This window comes from Chelonia mydas, chromosome 2, assembly GCF_015237465.2.
Source record: "Chelonia mydas isolate rCheMyd1 chromosome 2, rCheMyd1.pri.v2, whole genome shotgun sequence".
Taxonomy (NCBI): Eukaryota; Metazoa; Chordata; order Testudines; family Cheloniidae; genus Chelonia; species Chelonia mydas.
In genome coordinates this window covers 187,780,421-187,799,517 of record NC_057850.1, presented here as the reverse complement: position 1 = coordinate 187,799,517, position 19,097 = coordinate 187,780,421, and the positions used below count along the sequence as shown (strand labels likewise).

Sequence of the window (19,097 nt, the reverse complement as noted above, 5' to 3'; positions counted from 1 at the left end):
TGTTTAGTTAAATAAAAACCTTTACCTACATTAGAGTAATTTCCACCCTCTGGGCTTGTTCTAGTTCTTCCTCAGGATCCTTGAATCCAGTAAATGAGTAATAAGTCTTGTCCCATTTGATAGGCCTATAAAACGTCCCTTTTACTTCTTTGTGAGGTTGAGAGTTCACGCATTGGACATGCTCAGTAGATAAGCTGCAGGAGTTGAGAATGTCTAATACTGTGCTTAGTAAGTCCCTGGTGTGCAAAGTAAAACTGACAGCTCGAAAACCTATAAAAAACGCAACCCTCAAAACAATTAATATTGCATTCAACTGAATAGGTGAGCTTTTAGATGCATTCACATTGTTTCATTCTTGCCTTAAAGTTGAAACAAACCATACATGTATTATATGATAAGTTTCACAGTGAAATTATAACATTTATTTAACAAGTACTATAGACTTCAAACTATTAGCATGGCAGAAGGCATCAGAATATAGTTTAATATTTACAATTGTACAAGTCCAGAGCTATAACTACTAGGATATTTCAACTATTTGGCTCAGTGGGTAAGTCTGAAGCTTATCTGCAATTGTGACAAATAGAAAATAAATATGAAGGAGGCGCAAACATTTCTATTGCTTTAACTCCAACAGTTTTGTTCGAGAGCCCTTTATGTAAGATTTATTAACAAAAAAAATACTACTTTGGATTAAATATACTGTAGACAGGCAAGGATCTAAGACTACTTCACAAACAGTAAGCCTCAACACCTATGAAATTCAAGAGACAAGCATTACACTTGTTATACACAGAGGTGTAAACTAAGGCACAGAGATGTTAACTGACTCGCACAGTGTCACAGCAAGTCAGTGGCAAAAGCAGGAACAGAACCACACAGATCCAGTCCCTAATGTTCTAACTACTAAACAACCCCCCCTTTATTCTTATATCTAAGTGGCTCAAATATACCACTATTTTTCTCTGCAGGCTAGTATGATTTTCTTCTTCTAGCAGAATGATCACTCAAAATTCATTTATGTGAGAATTTTCTGACCACTAGAAAAACAGAACATGAATTAAAATACAGCCTAACATTTCATTAGACAAAATTGTAAAAAAAATCTGAGGAAAATTCAGAGACAAGCATACCAAACTTGCCAGTGAATCATCGTACGTTCTCTTAAGCGAATATTAACTGAAATTTACAAATTGCACTTTAAAATGTACCTCTGCTGCTCTAGGTCATTCAGCACTTCTATAACATACTGAGAGTCTACATGCTACAGCTAGACCAAATAATGAGAAAATAAAAGTAACACCCTAAACTATAACTATCTTCAAGTTATACACAGACAGTTGAATTAAAAGCATTGATAGCTGGCAAGTATATCAGGGTATTATTTCAATTTCATTGTAAGATTATCGACTGGACTCCTACTTACATTTAAACCCACTAAAAATCACTCGCTCTTAAAAAAGATTTTCCATTAGAAGAATGTGTAATTACCTGGGATGGCCTTTAAGGGCCTGATACAATGCCAATTGACATCAATGGGTAGTAGATAAGGCACTATAAAAAAAGGGGTGAATAGTACAAAACTATGGAATGGATTTTCAGTATTTAATTTTGCAAGAGAAATTATCAGATTAAAAAAAAGCACCTGCAGCACTGAAGGATTCTTGGACATCAGAAGAGTTTTGTTCTCTCTCTCTCACGTAAAAAGTGAGTTGAGTTGGCTTAAAAGACTTAAATCCTGGTTTCTGGAGATTCTCCAAATAGCCATTTAACCTCTTAAGAGAGTTTTCATTGATTTCCTGTAGAAAACAAAATAAGAGCCACCGTAAATACTTAATTTTGTCTGCTTTCTCAACATGGCATATTTATTTAAAAGTAGGCTAACAGTGTTAGTTTAATAAGATACAACTAAATGTCAACTTATTAAACGTAGTTCACAATTCCATGAAAACACATCAATGTATTCCACATAGAAAGGTGACTGAGTAATTTCATTAAAAATTTATCTTCATTGCATGAATAGCTCACTTGATGGTAGATAAGAGTAAAACAGAAGTTAAAGCATATATAATGTTCAAGATAGCTTCCAAAAACAGGTAAAAAATTAGGTTTGATTAAAAGTAAAAGGTCATTCTTTGTAAGGGCTGTCACAGGTTTAAAAAAAATAAAATGGAGTGTTGCATTAGTTCTATGTTTTGTATGGTTCAAGACTCCAGAGTGTCAGAGAAAGCAATGCATAGTGAAAGGCTGATTAGTGAGTTTGGGGATATACTTTGTCCAAAATATAAGAATTTGCTGGACATTATCTTGTTAAAGTTGTATTTTCCTGATCACCATGTTAGTTCTACAAATGGTAGATCAAACTTTGACAGTGTAAAATCTAAACTAATAAAATATTTCCTTTCTTCATATACCATATACATGAAAACACCTTTAGAAACAAAAATATATTTTTACCCTCTCTCTGGGATGCTGGCCAAAGAAATCTGGATGCACAGCAAAATAGAAAGGTCTGAGAGCATTGAAGACTTCAGCCCCTGACAAAGGTCTTGCCTGAAGAACCCACTGTAGCAATATTTTCTCCAGACACAACCTAACAAGAAATAAAAGCTTTATGTATTAAAGTAACCTCCAAATGGTGAAGTAATATAAACTACATAAAAGAAATGTTACCAAAATGGTGCAAACACTCATATGAAATACAATCACTTAAAAATAAGCCGTACTAGAAGGCTGGATTTTGTCTCATGGGATCAACAAAATTCTATTTAACCATAACAGGCCTATTGTGTTACAAAGATGGTTGATGCTAACAGTTCTGATTAATGGCATTCAAAAAGTGGTATTTGGAGAAGGTAAGGGATGAATCTTACAAGTTCATATATGAAATTCTCCACAGAAATACCTCTTTTAAATACTGGTGATTGGAATAGTCAGAGGTACTGAGGGCTGCCATCTTGGAATTGGTGTTTCTCAAGTCAATGCCCATAACTTGAAGGTTCGAAAGTAGCTAAGAAGTTTAATATTTGTAAAGCACTTTGCTATTCTTGGATTAAAAGTGCTATAAAAACAAAGCATTAGTTCTGGGCTAAAAAAATTCCGAGTTACTTACCTCTTGTAACTGTTGTTCTTTGAGATGTGTTGTTCATGTCAGTTCCAATTAGGTGTGTGCGCACTGCGGGCGTGGCAGCTGGAAGGTTTTTCTCCTAGTGGCCTCTGTCGGGTTGGCCAGGGCGGCCCCTGGGGTCACACCTTCGTGGCAATCAATATAGGGTCCTGCCGACCCGTGACTCCCTCAGTTCCTTCTTGCCGGCTGCTCTCACAGATGGGTAGGAGGATGGGAATTGGAATAGACATGAACACCACATCTCGAACAACAGTAACGAGAAGGTGAGTAACTGTTTTTTCTTCTTTGAGTGCTTGTTCATGTCAATTCCAATTAGGTGATTACCAAGCCCAAGTTTTGGAGGTGGGGTCAGAGCTCAAAAGTTTGCTGACTGTAGCACTGCTCTACCAAAGGCTGCATCATCTCTGGCCTGCTGGGTAATAGCGTAATGCGAGGCAAAAATGTGCATTGATGACAACATGCACCAGGAAATATGCCACTGAGGAAGCTTGTGCCCTCATGGAGTGTGCAGTGAGCGGAGGAGCAGGACATAGAGTTGGAAGATAGAGTTCGCAACATCCGGGTGCAAGGATCACTCATAGCCGTGGAACAACCTGTTGAGATAGTCTGCCAACACGTTCTGTACTCCAGGGAGGATCGAGTGAGCTATGCAAAAGTCCCACAGTCTAAGGGCTTCCTGGCACAGGGGAGAGGAGCATGCACCCCATCTGTTTATATAAAACATCACTGTTGGGTTGTCTGTCATGACCAATACACATTTCCCCTCCAGATGAACTCGGAAGGTCTGGCATGCTAGGCGGACTGCTTTCAACTCTCTGACGTTGATGTGAAGGGAACTTTACCTGAGACCAGAGACCTTGTGTCCTGAGGTCTCCTAGGTGTGCCCCCCACCCCAATGCTGACACGTTCATCACCAGCAAGGAGGATGGGTGAGGTCTGGTGAAGGGGACCCCGGCACACCCTATCTGTGGGTCGAGCACCACAGGAGGGAGTTGAGGACTGGATGAGGTAGAGTGACAATCTTGTCCAGACCGTCCCGAACCGGGTGATACACTGAGGCTAGCCACACCTGAAGAGTCTGGAGTCTGAGTCTGGCGTGCTGTACTACATAGGTACAAGCGGCCACGCGTCCCAGAAGCTTCAGGCAATTCCTTGCTGTGGTTGTAGGGAACTGTCTGAGGTTTTGAATGACGTCACCCAGGGACCAGAACCACGATTCTGGGAGGTACACAATGTCCTGTGTGGAGTCTAGTACCACTCCTATAAACTTTATCTGCTAAATGGGAGAGAGTTGACTTCTACACACTGAGAAGGCCCAGTTCGTCAAAAGTTGCTTTTATGAAGCCAAGTTGTGCCTCCACTTGCATCCTGGAGTGGCCTTTGATTAGCCAGTTGTTGAGGTATGGATATACCTGTACCTATTGCTTGTGCAGGAACGCAGCCACAACTGTGATGCACTTGGTAAACACTTTCCACAGTATGCATCCGATGAAGTGAGCTGTAGCTCACAAAAGCTTATGCTCAAATAAACTGCTTAGTCTTTAAGTGCCACAAGTACTACTTTTCTTTTTGCGCATACAGACTAACACGGCTGTTACTCTGAAACTTGAGGAGCTGCTGACAGGTCAAAAATGGGAGGACCGTGAACTAGTAGTGATTGTGGATCACCATGAACCTGAGGTACCTTCTGTGGGATGGCTTAATCGAAATGTGAAAGTAAACATCCTTCAAGTCGAGGGTGGCATACCAGTCCCCTGGATCCAAGGAAGGGATAATGGAGGCCAAAGAGACCATAGGGAACTTCAGTTTCTTCATGAACTTGTTGAGATCTCGCAGGTCTAGGATGGGCCTGAGGCCGCCTTTGGCTTCCGGTATTGGGAAATACCAGGAACAGAAGCCCTAGCCCTTCAACTCGAGGAACCTCTTCCACTGCCCCAAGTGACAAGAGCGAGTGCACCTCCTGTATGAGGAGCTTCGCGTGAGAAGGGTCTCTGAAGAGGGACGGGGAAGGGGGGTGGAAGGGCAGAGAATTGGTGGGACTATCCCCTTTGTACCGTGTAGAGTACCCAGAGATCCAATATAATTCAGGCCCACCCGGGGTAGAAAGGGGACTGTTGGCACGAGAAGGTAAGGTGATATGGATCCAGTGTCCAGACTGGTGGGTCGCGCCCAGGCGCATCTTCACAAGGTCTGCTTCTGGCCAGCAGACTGCTTCCCCTGACCAGAGCCCTGGCCTCTTTCTGTTGTTTCTACCCCACCCGTGGGAGAAGTCCTGCCTATTTTGAGGCTGGTATGAACAAGGCGGGAGTCTGCAGCTTAAAATGTTTCTGTGGTTTGCCGGAGTGCGGAGGCTCAGAGACTTGAGGGTGGCCCTTGAGTCTTCCAGGCGATGAAGCTGGGAGTCTGTTTTCTCTGAAAACAGGGCTGAACCCTCAAAAAGGGAGATCTTGAATTGTATGCTGGACCTCTTAAGGAAGCCCAGACACCTGTAGCCACGTGGTCCGTTTAATGGCTATCCCCGAGGCCATGGTATGGGACACTGAGCATGCCACTTCAAGGGCTGCCTGAAGTGAGACTCAGGAAACCAGCTTTCCTTCCTCCACTAGAGAGAATTCTTCCCTGGAGTCCTCCGGCAACAACTCTGAATTTGGCCATCACTCCGCAGGAGTTGTAATTGTACCTGCCGAGGACAGCCTGGTGGTTAGAGATCCAGATTTGTAGCTCCCTGGTGGCATAAATTTTCCTCCCAAAGAGGTCCATCTTTTTTGCCTCCTGATTTTTGGGGAGGGGCCCTGGCAGCTTTGGCACTCCCTAGTGGTAGCCATGGCAAATGAGCGGGAGTCTGGTGGAGGGTGGGTATACAGGTGCTCAAACCCTTTAAAGGGAACAAAACACCTCCACTCATTCCTCTTTGCCGTTGATGACAAGGAGGCTGGAGTCTGCCACAATGTCTTAGTGATCTCTTGTATAGTCCGTATTAGAGGCAGGGCGATACGGGAGGGACCAGAAGGGGCAAGGATGTCCACCGTCAGGTCAGAGGACTCGACGACCTCCTCAGCCTGGATGCTCAGGTTTTGTGCCACCCTCCACATCAGTTGTTGGAGCACCCTACTGTCCTCTAAGGCTGGGGCCATTGATGTGCACACCACTGCCTTGTCATGCAAGGACGACGACGAGGCCCTAGTTGGGAGTGGGTCCTGCTCGCTACCCCCGGAACTGAGGGGATCTTGTGGCGCAGCTGGTGCCATTGTGGCCAGGGCTGGTGCCGTTGTCGGCACCCCAGTGAGTACGGCCAACATCAACGATGCCGGAGGTACAGTGACCATCTGGGAGGCTGAGGGCACATATGTCGCTGACCTAGAACAGGACCAGTGGCCGTGGCCTGGGCGGAAGGCCCAGGGGTCCAAAACGGCCACTGGGCAGGGGGCTGCCACTGACCCGGCCACGGTCTCAGTTGGAGATGGTATTCTTGTCTGCGGGACCTCAAACTCCTGCTCCTCCTGGAGCAGTAGGACTCTGCTTCTGACTCCGAGGATTCTGTATAAGACGACCAGGGAGGAGCGGAGCCCGTCTGTGCTGGAGAGCGGCGTTTGGGGCTAGGACTGTTGTGGCTCCGCAAGTTCGTTGATAGCACTGGTGACCGGTGCTGAGGGGATGGCAATTGGCATGGCATTATCGCCGGTTTGCCCCTGGACGGCGCTGGGGTCTCATGGGTGCTTTTAGACTGCTGCGGGCATCCTGTCCTGTTTCAGGGGGTGGGGGAAGGCAGTGCTGTGAGGGTGATCAGGTCTTCAACCGCCTCGAATGCCTCCGGCGTGGACAGTATCTGCAAGTCACAGCTCTCCCAGACAAGGGAGGGGAGGGCGTCCAGACTCAAAAGGTCCTAGGGAGAGTCAGGAGTCAACACGACCCTCAATGTGGATGCTGAGCTTGTGTGGCCTGACGCAGGTCTCATAGCGGTGGGCTCCTTAAGCGCTGCTCTGGGCGTGGTGGAGCGTCCCCTCTTGGGTCTTCTTTTCTTGTGGGGGACTGGAGAATGAGAGTGCACGGAGCTCCTGTGAGGAGACGCCTGCCAGTGCCGAGAATCTCTACTGGAGTCCTTTCTTGGTGCTGACTCATGCTCTGACGGTTCCATGGCACTGCGCCCCAGTGCTGAGGTGCTCAGCATTGGCTCCGCTGAGCTGGGGTCCGAATGGGCATGCAAAGCAACTTCCATTAGCAGTATCTTGAGGTGCTGCTCCCTCTCTTTTTTTGGGTCCTCAGCCGAAAACCTCTACAGATTTTGCAGCGCTCCTTGAGGTGGCCTTTACCCAGACACCTCAGGCAGGAAGCATGAGGGTCACTTTTTGGCATACGCTTGCCACAGTCTATGCAGGGTTTTAACCCTGGGGACAGAGGCATACCCCAGTACCAGGGAAAAAAGGGGGGGGCCCAAAGGGTGCACCCCCAAGTAAACCTTATCTAAAACTAACACTAATTATACTCTATATACAAACTATTTACACAAAGAAGTTAAAGAAACTAGGGGAATTGCACTTGCAGAGCAAGAGCCACGAGCGTTCAGGCTAACTGTCACAGGCAGTAAGAATGAACTGAGGGGGTGGCAGGTTGGCAGGGCCTATATTGAGCATAATGAAGGCGTGACCTCAGGGGGCGCGCGCAGGCCAACCCAACGGAGGCTGCTAGGGGAAAAACCTTCCGACTGCCGTGCATGCAGTACATGCACACCTAATTGGAATGGACATGAACAAGCACTTGAAAAAGAAATAATCATATTCCAACACAGAGAAGGCATCCCTTGTGCACTTCTGAGACCCACATGCCCATGGCTATTTTTAAACCTGAGCAAACTTACTTCACTTCCCAAGCATATTCTTGTACAGAAGACAAAATGATGTAAGGCGGTAGACTGGAGTAAAAGAAAATAAGCTTATTTGAAAATGAGGAAAGATGCAAGAACAGAGGGAAGAAGAGGGATGTTGACAGATTTAATATCCATCATAGATAAAGAAGATTGTTTACAGTAAGATTTGAAGAGAGGGAGTGTTTGGATAGAGAGATCAGAAAGCACAAGTTAAAGGGTGACCTTCAATTGTGGACAGTTAAAGGAGAGAGTTCAAGGTTGTAAGAGCAAGTAGTGGGCAAATGGGAGGTAGTGTGTCTTTGGCTTTAGAAATTTGTAAATATCAGGATTACAATTCTGAACTAATGTGAAAACTAACAAGATGCAATGAATATGATATGGTTCCATTTCCTGGAGTGGCAGAGTTATATGACCACAGCACTCTTGATCGTCCCAGAAGGATCTCAGGAGGCAGAACTGAAGTAAGGGCAAGTTCTGGCAACATTCTGGAAATGACAAAGCGCAGACTTGCATGGCAGATTAGAGAAATGAGAGGAAAAGGCAAATTCTGGGTAAAAGATCACTAAGGTTTCTGACCATAGTACAAAGTTGTCTGAGTTATTGTGTTAAATGAACAGGACACCACATTTATAAATATCAAGGCCAGCATGTAAATGGTAAATATTTAACAATGGAATTTTTCCTTCGCAACTGATCTCACATAGTATACTAATTAATTTACCAGGAGAAGTAATTTTTCTTTCCATCAGCATTCACATTCAGTTTGAAACTAAGTGATGACGAAGAGCACTTCAGTTCTGTTCAGCAGTAAAACACTTACATTTATGCAGTGTCTTTCATTTAAACTATAGACCAAAAAAAAAAAAAAAATCCACACTTCACAAAATTAAATACAAGACAGACAAAATCACAGTATGATCAGAAGTTGATAAACTCAAGACAGGCGAATAAATGAAAGATAAGAGGCACAGTTGCATATCCTTCACATAGAAATGATGACCATATAAAAATAATAAGACAGCCTTATAAAAGTCCATTCACCTGATTTCCTGGGATGAGTAATTTTACTGGAGAATAAATTGTGACGAACATTTCTTTGTGTCTACCCCTACCCTATAAAAAGTTGGCTAACAGATTTTTTTTGTTTTTTTGTGGCAGGGAGAGGGAGGAGAGGAGTTGGGTAGAGGAGTATGTACCTGGACTGTTAAAATTATCTTGATAATTTTGCAAGGCTGAAATAAGATGACCAAAATGGAGATCAATCAATCAAGTTTTATTGCACTAGTCAAATGCCTTTGCAAACAAACATCATAGCCAAATCACAGTTAGTTCAAATTTTATGAGATCTAGTAAAATCATCATCAAGAAACCCAAGAAAGGCAGTCAAAGAATGTTTTAAAAGCCAAGATCTGTGCAAATATGGATATTCTGAAAATCAAATAACTTAACTTCACATTGCACTTTCTCTTAAACCCGATGGTTTGGTCTTTGGGAAAAATCTTTTCTTTTCCAAAATCATTAAATAATGAGTCAAATTAAAACAGAATTTACTTAGATCCATAACATTTTAGGGTCATCTCCAAATATCTTTTACAGCACTTGGGCAGCAGATTCATTCATGTGAATACCTTTCCATCCAGCAATTAAAACAAGGTCAGATATCAGAGTCTCATGTGCATGTCTAAATTTTATTTTTAACAATTTTTTAAAACAAGTGTTGAGTTCTCAAGTTGAGATAACGACCCTGATCTTGTTTGTCAGTATCTCTAACACTTTGTCAGGTCTTAAATTCTTCCCAAGTATTTTTTGGGGCTTGGTGCCAGGGCTCCCACAGGTTTGAAAATATTTACCAGCACTCTGTTCTGGATGGCTCTGGCTGAATTTAAGCCCTGCCTTTAGTTAACAACAGAACAACTGATGAGGCTAATAAAAAAGGGTAGGTGAATATTTAAGATTCAAATAAAGTTGCAGGGCTTGAAGAATCTGACCGTGACAAGCACAAAGCTTTCTCTGGCAAAGATGGGGAGCCCTTACAGTTATAAAAATAACCTTTGAAATGTGAACCAAATGTAAACCAAAGCAACACGGTCTTGTATGGGCAGAGAGACAACTCTACCACCTCTTCTGTTACTCCTAGTTTTGTCAAGAAGCAGAGTGAAATTACCAAGACTGGTCAGCTTCACCACTGTTATTCAGGAAAGGACAGTAGTAAAATTTATCCCCTCCCATATACACCATCTTTACAGTAATCAGGAGGCTCTGAGACAGTAAGAGAAAGATTTTCCCTTCCAGACACTCTTAAGTACTTTACATTTAATCAGACACCCACTAGCTAGAAGCTCATAAAAAAAAAAAAGGTGGAGTCTGAAAAAAGATCCATGGACAACACCCATACAAGAATGCCAGCACCCTACCTCTACATAGTTGCTTGGCAAAGGGCCTAGGCGTCCTGTACCTTACCTGTTCCCATCTTTAAAAGTTACCTCTGGCTAACATAAAAAAAAACGTTATGAGGAAAAACTTGTAAATGAATGTTTGTCTTGAGACATACAAATCACATTTGTCCAAGATCTTAATGAGAAAAATGGTGATACATGGAAACAAAATAAATAAAACTACTATATGTAACATTACCATGGTAGAAGATAGGCTGAGGATCCTAGCAAAAAACTATTTTGAATTTACTCAAAGGAGGAACACTAATAGACAATAATTAACCTAACAGAATGAAGAATATACACAGAAAATATGGAAGACAGACCTTTGAGGCATCCTATAGCTGTAGCGCCAAATTAAGAAATTAAAATGAATTTAGAGAAAAAAATGCAAAGAAGGTGTCCTTGACTTTTTGCTCAAGGAGTGATAATTTCCCCCCAAAACCGCATTCAGATTAAGGAGGATAAGAAGAGACAGGGATTCATGTTCAAAAGCAAAATCATTACCACCTAGAGTAGGGCAGTCTCACTATTGTGAAAGATATTATCAAACAAAATCTCTGCAACAAGATGTTATGCAATAGGATTGCAAGACAGAATTATTGATGAAATAATACCCCCTGTTGAAGATTGGTGTCAAAATCTATTAAACTTAACTTTTTCCTGTAGTTTTCACGTTGAATATCTTCGGTAAAAGTAATTTACTTTATCCTTACAGTTCACTTTATCTGTAAGACTGAACTTTAATAGCATAAGAATTCAGTTATATTTTGGATATTTAATTTTAGCTTTGTCATATCACCTTATTTCACAAAGCCATACTCAAACCTTTGTTCTGTTTAGCCTGTGTCTGACAACTCATCCTCCATTGGATGATTGAATGTTTATTGCTGCTATTGTGGTAAAAACGGCACATGGATAACAAATGACCGATTAATATTTTTCAATTTTTCTCTGAAACACAAAACCTCCAGTTTTTAATTACAAAGTTAAAGGGTAGATTAATTTGGCAGTCTTACCTCCTCACAGACCCCAAATGGGAAAACATCTCACTGCTTATGCTCAAGTCAACTTTCAGACATCCGCTAGATCACTTAAAGAAGAATACAGAAGGAAAGTATATTTAATGATTGCGTCCATGTATATTTTCTCCTTTCAGTTCTCTAAAAAACTCTTTTACAATTGAAGTAACAGTGGTAATGAACAACTAAGAAGATCCACAATGTGGGATTTGGTTTTACACAAGGATGGTTTTAGATTTTTCCCAAGCTAAAGGAAAAAAGTATCCTTTAGTAAATTATGTGATAAATTCTGTATTGACATAGGTAGATTTGAACTGATACTATTTGAAAATCTTAAACAGAATAATTTAAAGATACTCCAGTTTCTGAGTATGGCTTTTAAAAAAAAATCCTTTGAGATATTTAAAATGTTTTTTAGTTTCCCTGTTGATATTTATAACTGTCTTTTCAGCACAAGAGAAATTGACTGGTTACACAGGGGAAAACAGCGACATTGACTATGCGCAAAGTGCTATCAAATCCACAAAACAGAACAAAAACAAACAAAAAACAGAGCAAAACAGTTTTTCACTCAATCTTCTTCCAGTTATCTTAGGTGCTACATTTAACTTTATATTTGTTTTGAAAAATCTGATTTTCAAGTTGGTTGTGTCCCTTTAAAAACAGGTGGCAGATACTTTTTCATACAATGTATAATTCGATATGGAATCTATTCCCACAAGAGATCATTGAGGCAAAAAGCTTAGCAGATTTCAAAATGAAATTAGCAATTTTTTTGTATGGATAAATCCATTAAAAATCTAGAATCACAGTAGTAAACACTAAATAAATGAACCAAGAAAAGCCACCAAACAGTTTTGGAAGGGCTTAAGCCAATTTCTAACTACTGAAGGTTAGGAGGGAGTATTTCTGGAGGCAGATTCTCTCATAACTTCTTGCGTCTTCCTCTGAAACATCTGGTGTTGGCTACTGTATTAATTATGTTATTAAACTGATCAACTGAACACACACACAATTATTTCATCTGCACCCTAATCAAAAGACAGTTGTGTCTGAGCAAAACACAACTTTATTTCCTCAAACAAACTAGATTTATACTCCACTTCTAACACCAAAGTCTTTGAGAATAAAGCATCTTTTATGCCTTATCACGTCAGAACTCAAAGTGAATATATTTGGTTTCATATTCCTATTGAGCCTTAGTTCTCAACCTTAACATGAAGGGAGAGTGACATGCAAAAAGTTACTGCATTTTAAAAAAAACAAATCTAAGTCTTTTCATTGTAATGTATTTTTTAATTTTTATTGAGTGTTAATCAAGTGATATCTAGGGCAGCTTGAAACAAACTGTGTTTTAATAGTCCATTCACCATATATTTTTAAAAACATTCCTAATAATTTTTGCTTTAATACTTTTGGAATTCTCCATAGATGTAGGGCCAAACACTTCCTTATGTCAAGTATAAGGGTATTTGCTAATATGTATGTAGGCCCTTTTTTCCTCTTGGAAAGACACGAAATAGTTGAGCATAATTGGCAGTCTCCTCAAGGGAAGCAGCATAGTGTGTGTATAAATAGTGTCTGCTGTCAGCTCCTCACATTTAACTGAGCACTTGATTGCTGTGAGCATTCCCAGCAGCATGCTGAACTGAATAACTGAACATTCCAGGTATACCAATGTTAGTAAGAATGACAGATGTCATGAACAGGCAAAAGCTGAAGAAGTTTAAATACAAAGGAAATATTCACTTTTCTCATACAGCACAAAATCTGCTATGGTTAACCAGTTAAGTCAACAATTTGATTACTTTTCTAAAACAATTTAAAAAACCCCAACACACTCTTTACAAACATCTTTCACCAAATCACACACTATTTTAGATTCTAATCTTATGCCTGCTGAAGCAACTACCCATTTCCCTAATTAGCCAGACTGCAGCATGGCTATTTCAACAACAATATACACGGAATTAACCAAACAAACATTCATATAAATATTTTAGCTACAATATTTCCATAGGTTAGGAGTACAACACTAGAGCTGGTTCTGTGGCTTTTTGCTACCTCAGGCAAATTCAGAGTGGTCATAAGCAGTGCAATGTAAATTACAAAAATTCAAAGACTTGAGTAAGCTCTTAAAATATTTCATGAAGCATCCAGCAAATTCTATCTCCAGACTGTAAAAAACGGCCTTAAAATTAAAATCTAAAATGTGAGTCTTTAGCTCCATGCAAGAGAGAATGAATCAGGGCTGATTTGTCAACAGGAAAATTTAAAAGACACCATGTTGAAACCCACACCATTAACACGTGACTAAACATTTTGCTGCCTCAGGCGGACACCTGTTGGGCCTATGTTGCATTATGTGAGAGATCTGAGATGCAGTCATGCAACTGCAGTTCCAAATCAAAGTCTCTTGTGAGAGGCAGGAAAGGAGGAGTTTTAGCCTGGTCTCCAGAGGAGCTGCGCAGGGTGCCAGAACCCACACGGCCTGGCGGCTTGCACGCTCAGCATACTACAGAAGAAGTTTACAAAACACAACACAAGCCAAGTGCCTTCCAACTCTTGACCATCCACAGCGTATAAGGCCAGAGGGCACCTTGACCTCTTGCATGTCACAGGCCCTCAACATCATCTAAACCCAACCACCTAAACTAGCCCCAAGTATTACAGCCCAGGGGACATTAGTCTGCATCCAGCCCCTGAGCAGAGCCGCCCGACCCCGAGACCCCACGAAGGGCGCTCAGACACAGCCGCCCCGCCCGGCGGACTGCGTTTCCACGGGGTGATTGGTCTAACATCCAGTCTCTCTGAGGGGACGTCCGAGCCAAAGCGGGCGCGGGCAGCGCTCGTCAGCTGGCCCGGCACAACACCGGGGTTACAATCCGGGCACAAACAGGGCTGCCTTCAAAAGCGGCAGGGGCCCCGTCCACCGGGTGACGGGAAGGCGCCGCCCCCGGCCTCGCTCCCCGGGACAGCGGGCCCGGCAGAGCAGCGGGATCCCGCGGGAAGTTTTAAACGAGTCACGTGGAAAGCGATCACTGCCTGGGCCCGTTAGCACGTTCAACGGGGTCGTAGGCCTCGGAAGGGTCCGTGGGCGCAGAACCCCGCGCGCCTCCTTACCTCAGCGTCGTGACAGCGGCCCCCGCCTGCCGGGGCTCGGTCCCCATCGCGGGGCACGGGCGCAGGGACCTAACACTAGTGACCCGCCCCCCGCTCCCGACAGGGAGAAGGAGGAGTGGCCTGAGGGGCGGGGTCGCTGCCGTCACCTTCCCACCTCCCGGGCCGGTTCCTCCTCCGGCTCCGCCCACGCTCCGGGGTCGCGCGCTGGCCCGGGGTCGCGCGCAGCCGCGTCACCTCGCGCGTTCCTCCAGCCTGCGACCAAGAGAGACAGCGAGTGTAGCCGCGCATGCGCGAGAGCTCGGCCGGGCCCCAGCGGCCCCGGGGGAGGCTGTTGACTTCTCGGAGGCAGAACGTAACGGTCCAGGTGCCGAGCGACGGCGGAGTCCGGCAAACGCTGATGAACGGACTCTCCCCGCCCGCCCCCCCGGGCCTTGCCGCCGTTACCGGGCTCCTCCGCAGCGGCAGGCCCCAGGCTCGCGACGCCGGCGCCCCGCACTCCAATCCCAGCGCCGGTGACTTCAGCCGAGCGCAACCGGCCGGAGTTTAGCGGGCCCCTCAGGCTTCCACCGCTCCAGCAAGGAAGCGCGCGCGTCACGTCGGGGGTTTCACCCTGTTACCTCGAAGGACTTGCCTGTAACCGCACACGCCGCAGCAGCTGTGCGGGGCCGCCGGCCGCGCGCCCCCGAGCTCCCGCTGCTGCGAGTTCCTCCCCGGGATTTTGGGAGTGGGGGCTTGGCAATGTCTCCACCCACGCACCGGGAGTAGCTAGCCTGGCTGGGGAGCCCCACGCTGCTCTGTCTCTGAGCTGGAAATCAATTTTCACTGCTTGTGAACGCAGATACCCAGCAACAGGAGTCTGGTGGCACCTTAAAGACTAACCCATTTATTTGGGCATACGCTTTCGTGGGTAAAAAACCCACATCAAGAAGTGGGTTTTTTACCCACGAAGGTGTATGCCCATATAAATCTGTTTATCTTTAAGGTGCCACCAGATACCTTGTTTTTTGTGGCTACAGACTAACACAGCTACCCCTCTGATACAGGGCAGCTACCCAGCAATTGATACTTACTCTGGAGCTAGAAGTGTCTGTGGGGGTAGGGGGTGGGGAGAAAACCTGGATTTGTGCTGGAAATGGCCCAACTTGATTATCGTACACATTGTAAGGAGAAAAGGAGTACTTGTGGCACCTTAGAGACTAACCAATTTATTTGAGCATGAGCTGCCAGTTTCCACAGTATGCATCCGATGAAGTGAGCTGTAGCTCACGAAAGCTCATGCTCAAATAAATTGGTTAGTCTCTAAGGTGCCACAAGTACTCCTTTTCTTTTTACGAATACAGACTAACATGGCTGTTACTCTGAAACCTGTCATTGTAAGGAGAGTGATCACTTTAGATAAGCTATTACCAGCAGGAGAGTGGGGTGGGGGGAGAGAAAACCTTTTGTAGTGGTAAACACCCATTTTTTCATGGTTTGTGTGTATAAAAAGATCTTCTGTACTTTCCACAGTATGCATCCCCTGAAGTGAGCTGTAGCTCACGAAAGCTTATGCTCAAATAAATTGGTTAGTCTCTAAGGTGCCACAAGTACTCCTTTTCTTTTTTTAAAGGGGACACTGTATTCCTTTTAAATAAACACACAAAGTACAGCCCTGAGGTTGATGGCCAGATGTTAATACAGCCCTTATCCTCATTTCTGGCAAGTTGGTGATCAAATAGAATTTCTCAACATTCTAATAGATCTGATTTTTATTTTTTTTCATAATTTTGATGGATAGATTATTTTTGAACTTTTTTTTATTTTTATCAATTTAAATGTTAAATTGTGGGATGTTAGGGCAAGGGTCACAAAATATTTAAAGAGTTAAGATTCAAAAAGTTAAAAGCGTTGTAACTATTACAACATGTCAGCATTACATGTAAATCTATACAAAGTAAATATGTTTAACTCACTCCAATAATTTCTCAAGCAGCATTTTTCTTACTTTGCTGATCTGTAAATTTCAGTTCAGGGGGTGAGGGGAATGGATCAGTGTTCATGTTCCACTCCCTGCCAGTACTGGCCCAAGTCAGGGAAGCTAATGATCCAACCAATGGAACAAATACAGTGATGAATCCTGGTCACAGTCACCTGAGGCACATTGCACATACACTAAGAAGTAGTAGTAGTTTGATCAGTTTGTGGGTGTGGTGAAATCAATGTTTATAGACATTTACCAATAAGCTTATCTTTCCAAGCCCACCATTATCGCCTTCCATCTTGTAAATCAGAATGTTAGCATTTTACAGCCACTTTACAAATGTGAAATGTGAAATGTGTGATTACACCAGAGGAAAGAAAGTAAAAAATCTGTCCTCAGATTTTCAGAGTTTAAATGTAGTTTAAATCACTGCCTCTAGTTATCTAAAAAAACAAGGACTACTTGTGGCACCTTAGAGACTAACATTTATTTGGGCATAAACTTTCATGGGCTAAAACCCACTTCATCGGATGCATGCAGTGGAAAATACAGTCGGAAGATATATATACACAGAGAACATGAAAAATGGGTGTTGCTATACCAACTATAAGGAGACCAATTATCAGCAGGAGAAGAAAAAAAACCTTCTGTAGTGATAATCAGGATGGCCGATTTCAAACAGTTGAGAAGAAGATGTGAGTAACAGTAGGGGAAAAAACTAGCACAGGGAAATAGTTTTTACTTTGTGTAATGACCCATCTATCTTGAATTTCTCATGCTAAATGCATCTAGGACAAGAAAGTGAAATTCCTAAAATGAGAAATCGCTACCATCAAAGATAAATATGGGAAATTAAAGGCATAATCAATCTAAACTAGGTAGGGATATTTCAAATTCCCTCATTTGGTATAAAAGGAATATCAAAAGGAGTGAAACCAGCATCACCAGTACCATGGTCATTTGAGGGGTAAACAACAATTATATCTGTGAAATACAATCATACAGGTAATACAGTCATACTACAATATATTTTTAGATGGTACATGGCAATCAGAATCAGACCTAGATAATTGTAACAACCTCACAGTAAAAATGGTGTTCACTGTGGTAAAAGTTGTATACCAGTAATATGGTATGTGGAGAAACGGGGAGAGAAGCAGGGTTTTCCTTGCAGAGTCTAGGAATCTGTGGAGTTTTCAGGATCCACTTCTTTCCCACAGCAAGAGATCAGAAACAGGGCTGATAAGTTACAGGACCCATCCATATTTCAGTGAAGCTTTAAATTAAGTCAGCATCCACTCGTTGTCTCTGTGGTGTTCTGCATAAATATTCCTACATGCACTCTGGTGTTTTTGCACCCTAATAAATGCCAGTCAATAAGTCATGTAAGCAAATTGGTTGTATAATTATGCAGGTTTCTGTGATGTCACCTGCTGATTCTCTCTCTCCTCCATTGGCTTTACCTTTAGTAGATCAAACATTTTCCACTGAAACTGGTTTTTGACAAAATTAGGTTTTTGATTAAATGAAAAATGTCTTTTCTCACTAGATAATTTTGAGTTTCTGTCAAAAAATGGAACCACCCCCAAATCCCCAGCCAAACAAAAAACTGATTAGGAATATTGCAACAGTGCCTCCTGGGGGTTGTTGTTTGGCTGCTTCATGCCTCCATTCTCCTCTGTGGCCGAAGTTCCCCAGTCATGACCTCTCCCACGATACTTCACAGCCCGTGACTTCCATGACGTACTGCAAGTGCTCAGTAAGAAGGGGGAACATGGCACATCATGAGAATTATAGTTCAGCCAGAGACACCAGCCCATAGAGGAAAATGGAGTACAGACCACCCAAACGACAACTCCTAGCATTTGGCAGCATTTCTGAATTGAAAGTTTTCAAATAAAATGTTTTGATTTTTCACCGAAAATTTGAAATTTTAAGCAGAAAAAAAACATTTCAGGAAACTCAGGGTTTACAACATGTTGAGTTCAGGGAATTTAGTGCTAGGGAAGGCCTCCAGCATCTTTGGCCCATCCCCAAGCATCAGGTGATGAGATATGAGAAATCTGATGCACCATGGATTGGTTTCTTCCACTATATCTGGTCATCTAGCTAGTCTGTTCTTTTGGTGCAGAACTAGCAGGAGTTCCTAACCCATGTAGAGAATTCTTAGTAAAGAAGGTCTTGGAGAGATGGTCCAGAGGTGACAGATGCAGGGAAGACAATAAACACCGCATAAAAATACAGATTTTGTTAGGGTTATTGGATGCTTTACCTAGGATGGAGGCAGTTCTATTTAAAGATGCATTTGTTTGGTGCTTTTAGGGTTAGTGAGCAGGTGCCACAGGCAGCAGGGGACAAGTCCAAGCATGCATTAGAAATAACTGATGTAAGGTTTACACAAAGAGCATTTTGTTTCCATTTGAGGTATTTGAAAACAAACAGGAAAAGCAGCCTTGGTGCTGCTAAGAGAACACTTGGATGACTATCAGAATCATAGAAGATTAGGGTTGGAACAGACCTCAGGTCATCTAGTCCAACCCCCACCAGATTACTATCTGTGCTGTAT

At 42.9% G+C, this 19,097-nt stretch overlaps 1 protein-coding gene across 5 annotated transcripts in view; it reads right to left on the bottom strand.

Moving 5' to 3' along the window:
- TCAIM (T cell activation inhibitor, mitochondrial) overlaps positions 1 to 15,243 on the bottom strand; it is a 45,927-nt gene extending 30,684 nt beyond the window's left edge. The window contains exons 1-6 of one of the 5 annotated variants that reach the window (XM_027822506.3): positions 14,572 to 14,890; positions 11,446 to 11,519; positions 2,458 to 2,593; positions 1,646 to 1,799; positions 1,492 to 1,554; positions 30 to 270 (exon numbers count right to left, since the gene is read on the bottom strand). In XM_027822506.3, coding sequence (XP_027678307.1) covers positions 30 to 270; positions 1,492 to 1,554; positions 1,646 to 1,799; positions 2,458 to 2,593; positions 11,446 to 11,474 — 623 coding nt within the window. In that variant the 5' untranslated portion in view covers positions 11,475 to 11,519; positions 14,572 to 14,890. Of the gene's footprint in view, positions 1 to 29; positions 271 to 1,491; positions 1,555 to 1,645; positions 1,800 to 2,457; positions 2,594 to 11,445; positions 11,520 to 13,841; positions 14,155 to 14,571; positions 14,891 to 15,015 lie in introns of those variants that run through there. The other 4 variants (XM_043540877.1, XM_007060075.4, XM_043540878.1 and 1 more) reach the window with 4 other exon arrangements.
- Between the last annotated feature and the right edge of the window lie 3,854 nt (positions 15,244 to 19,097).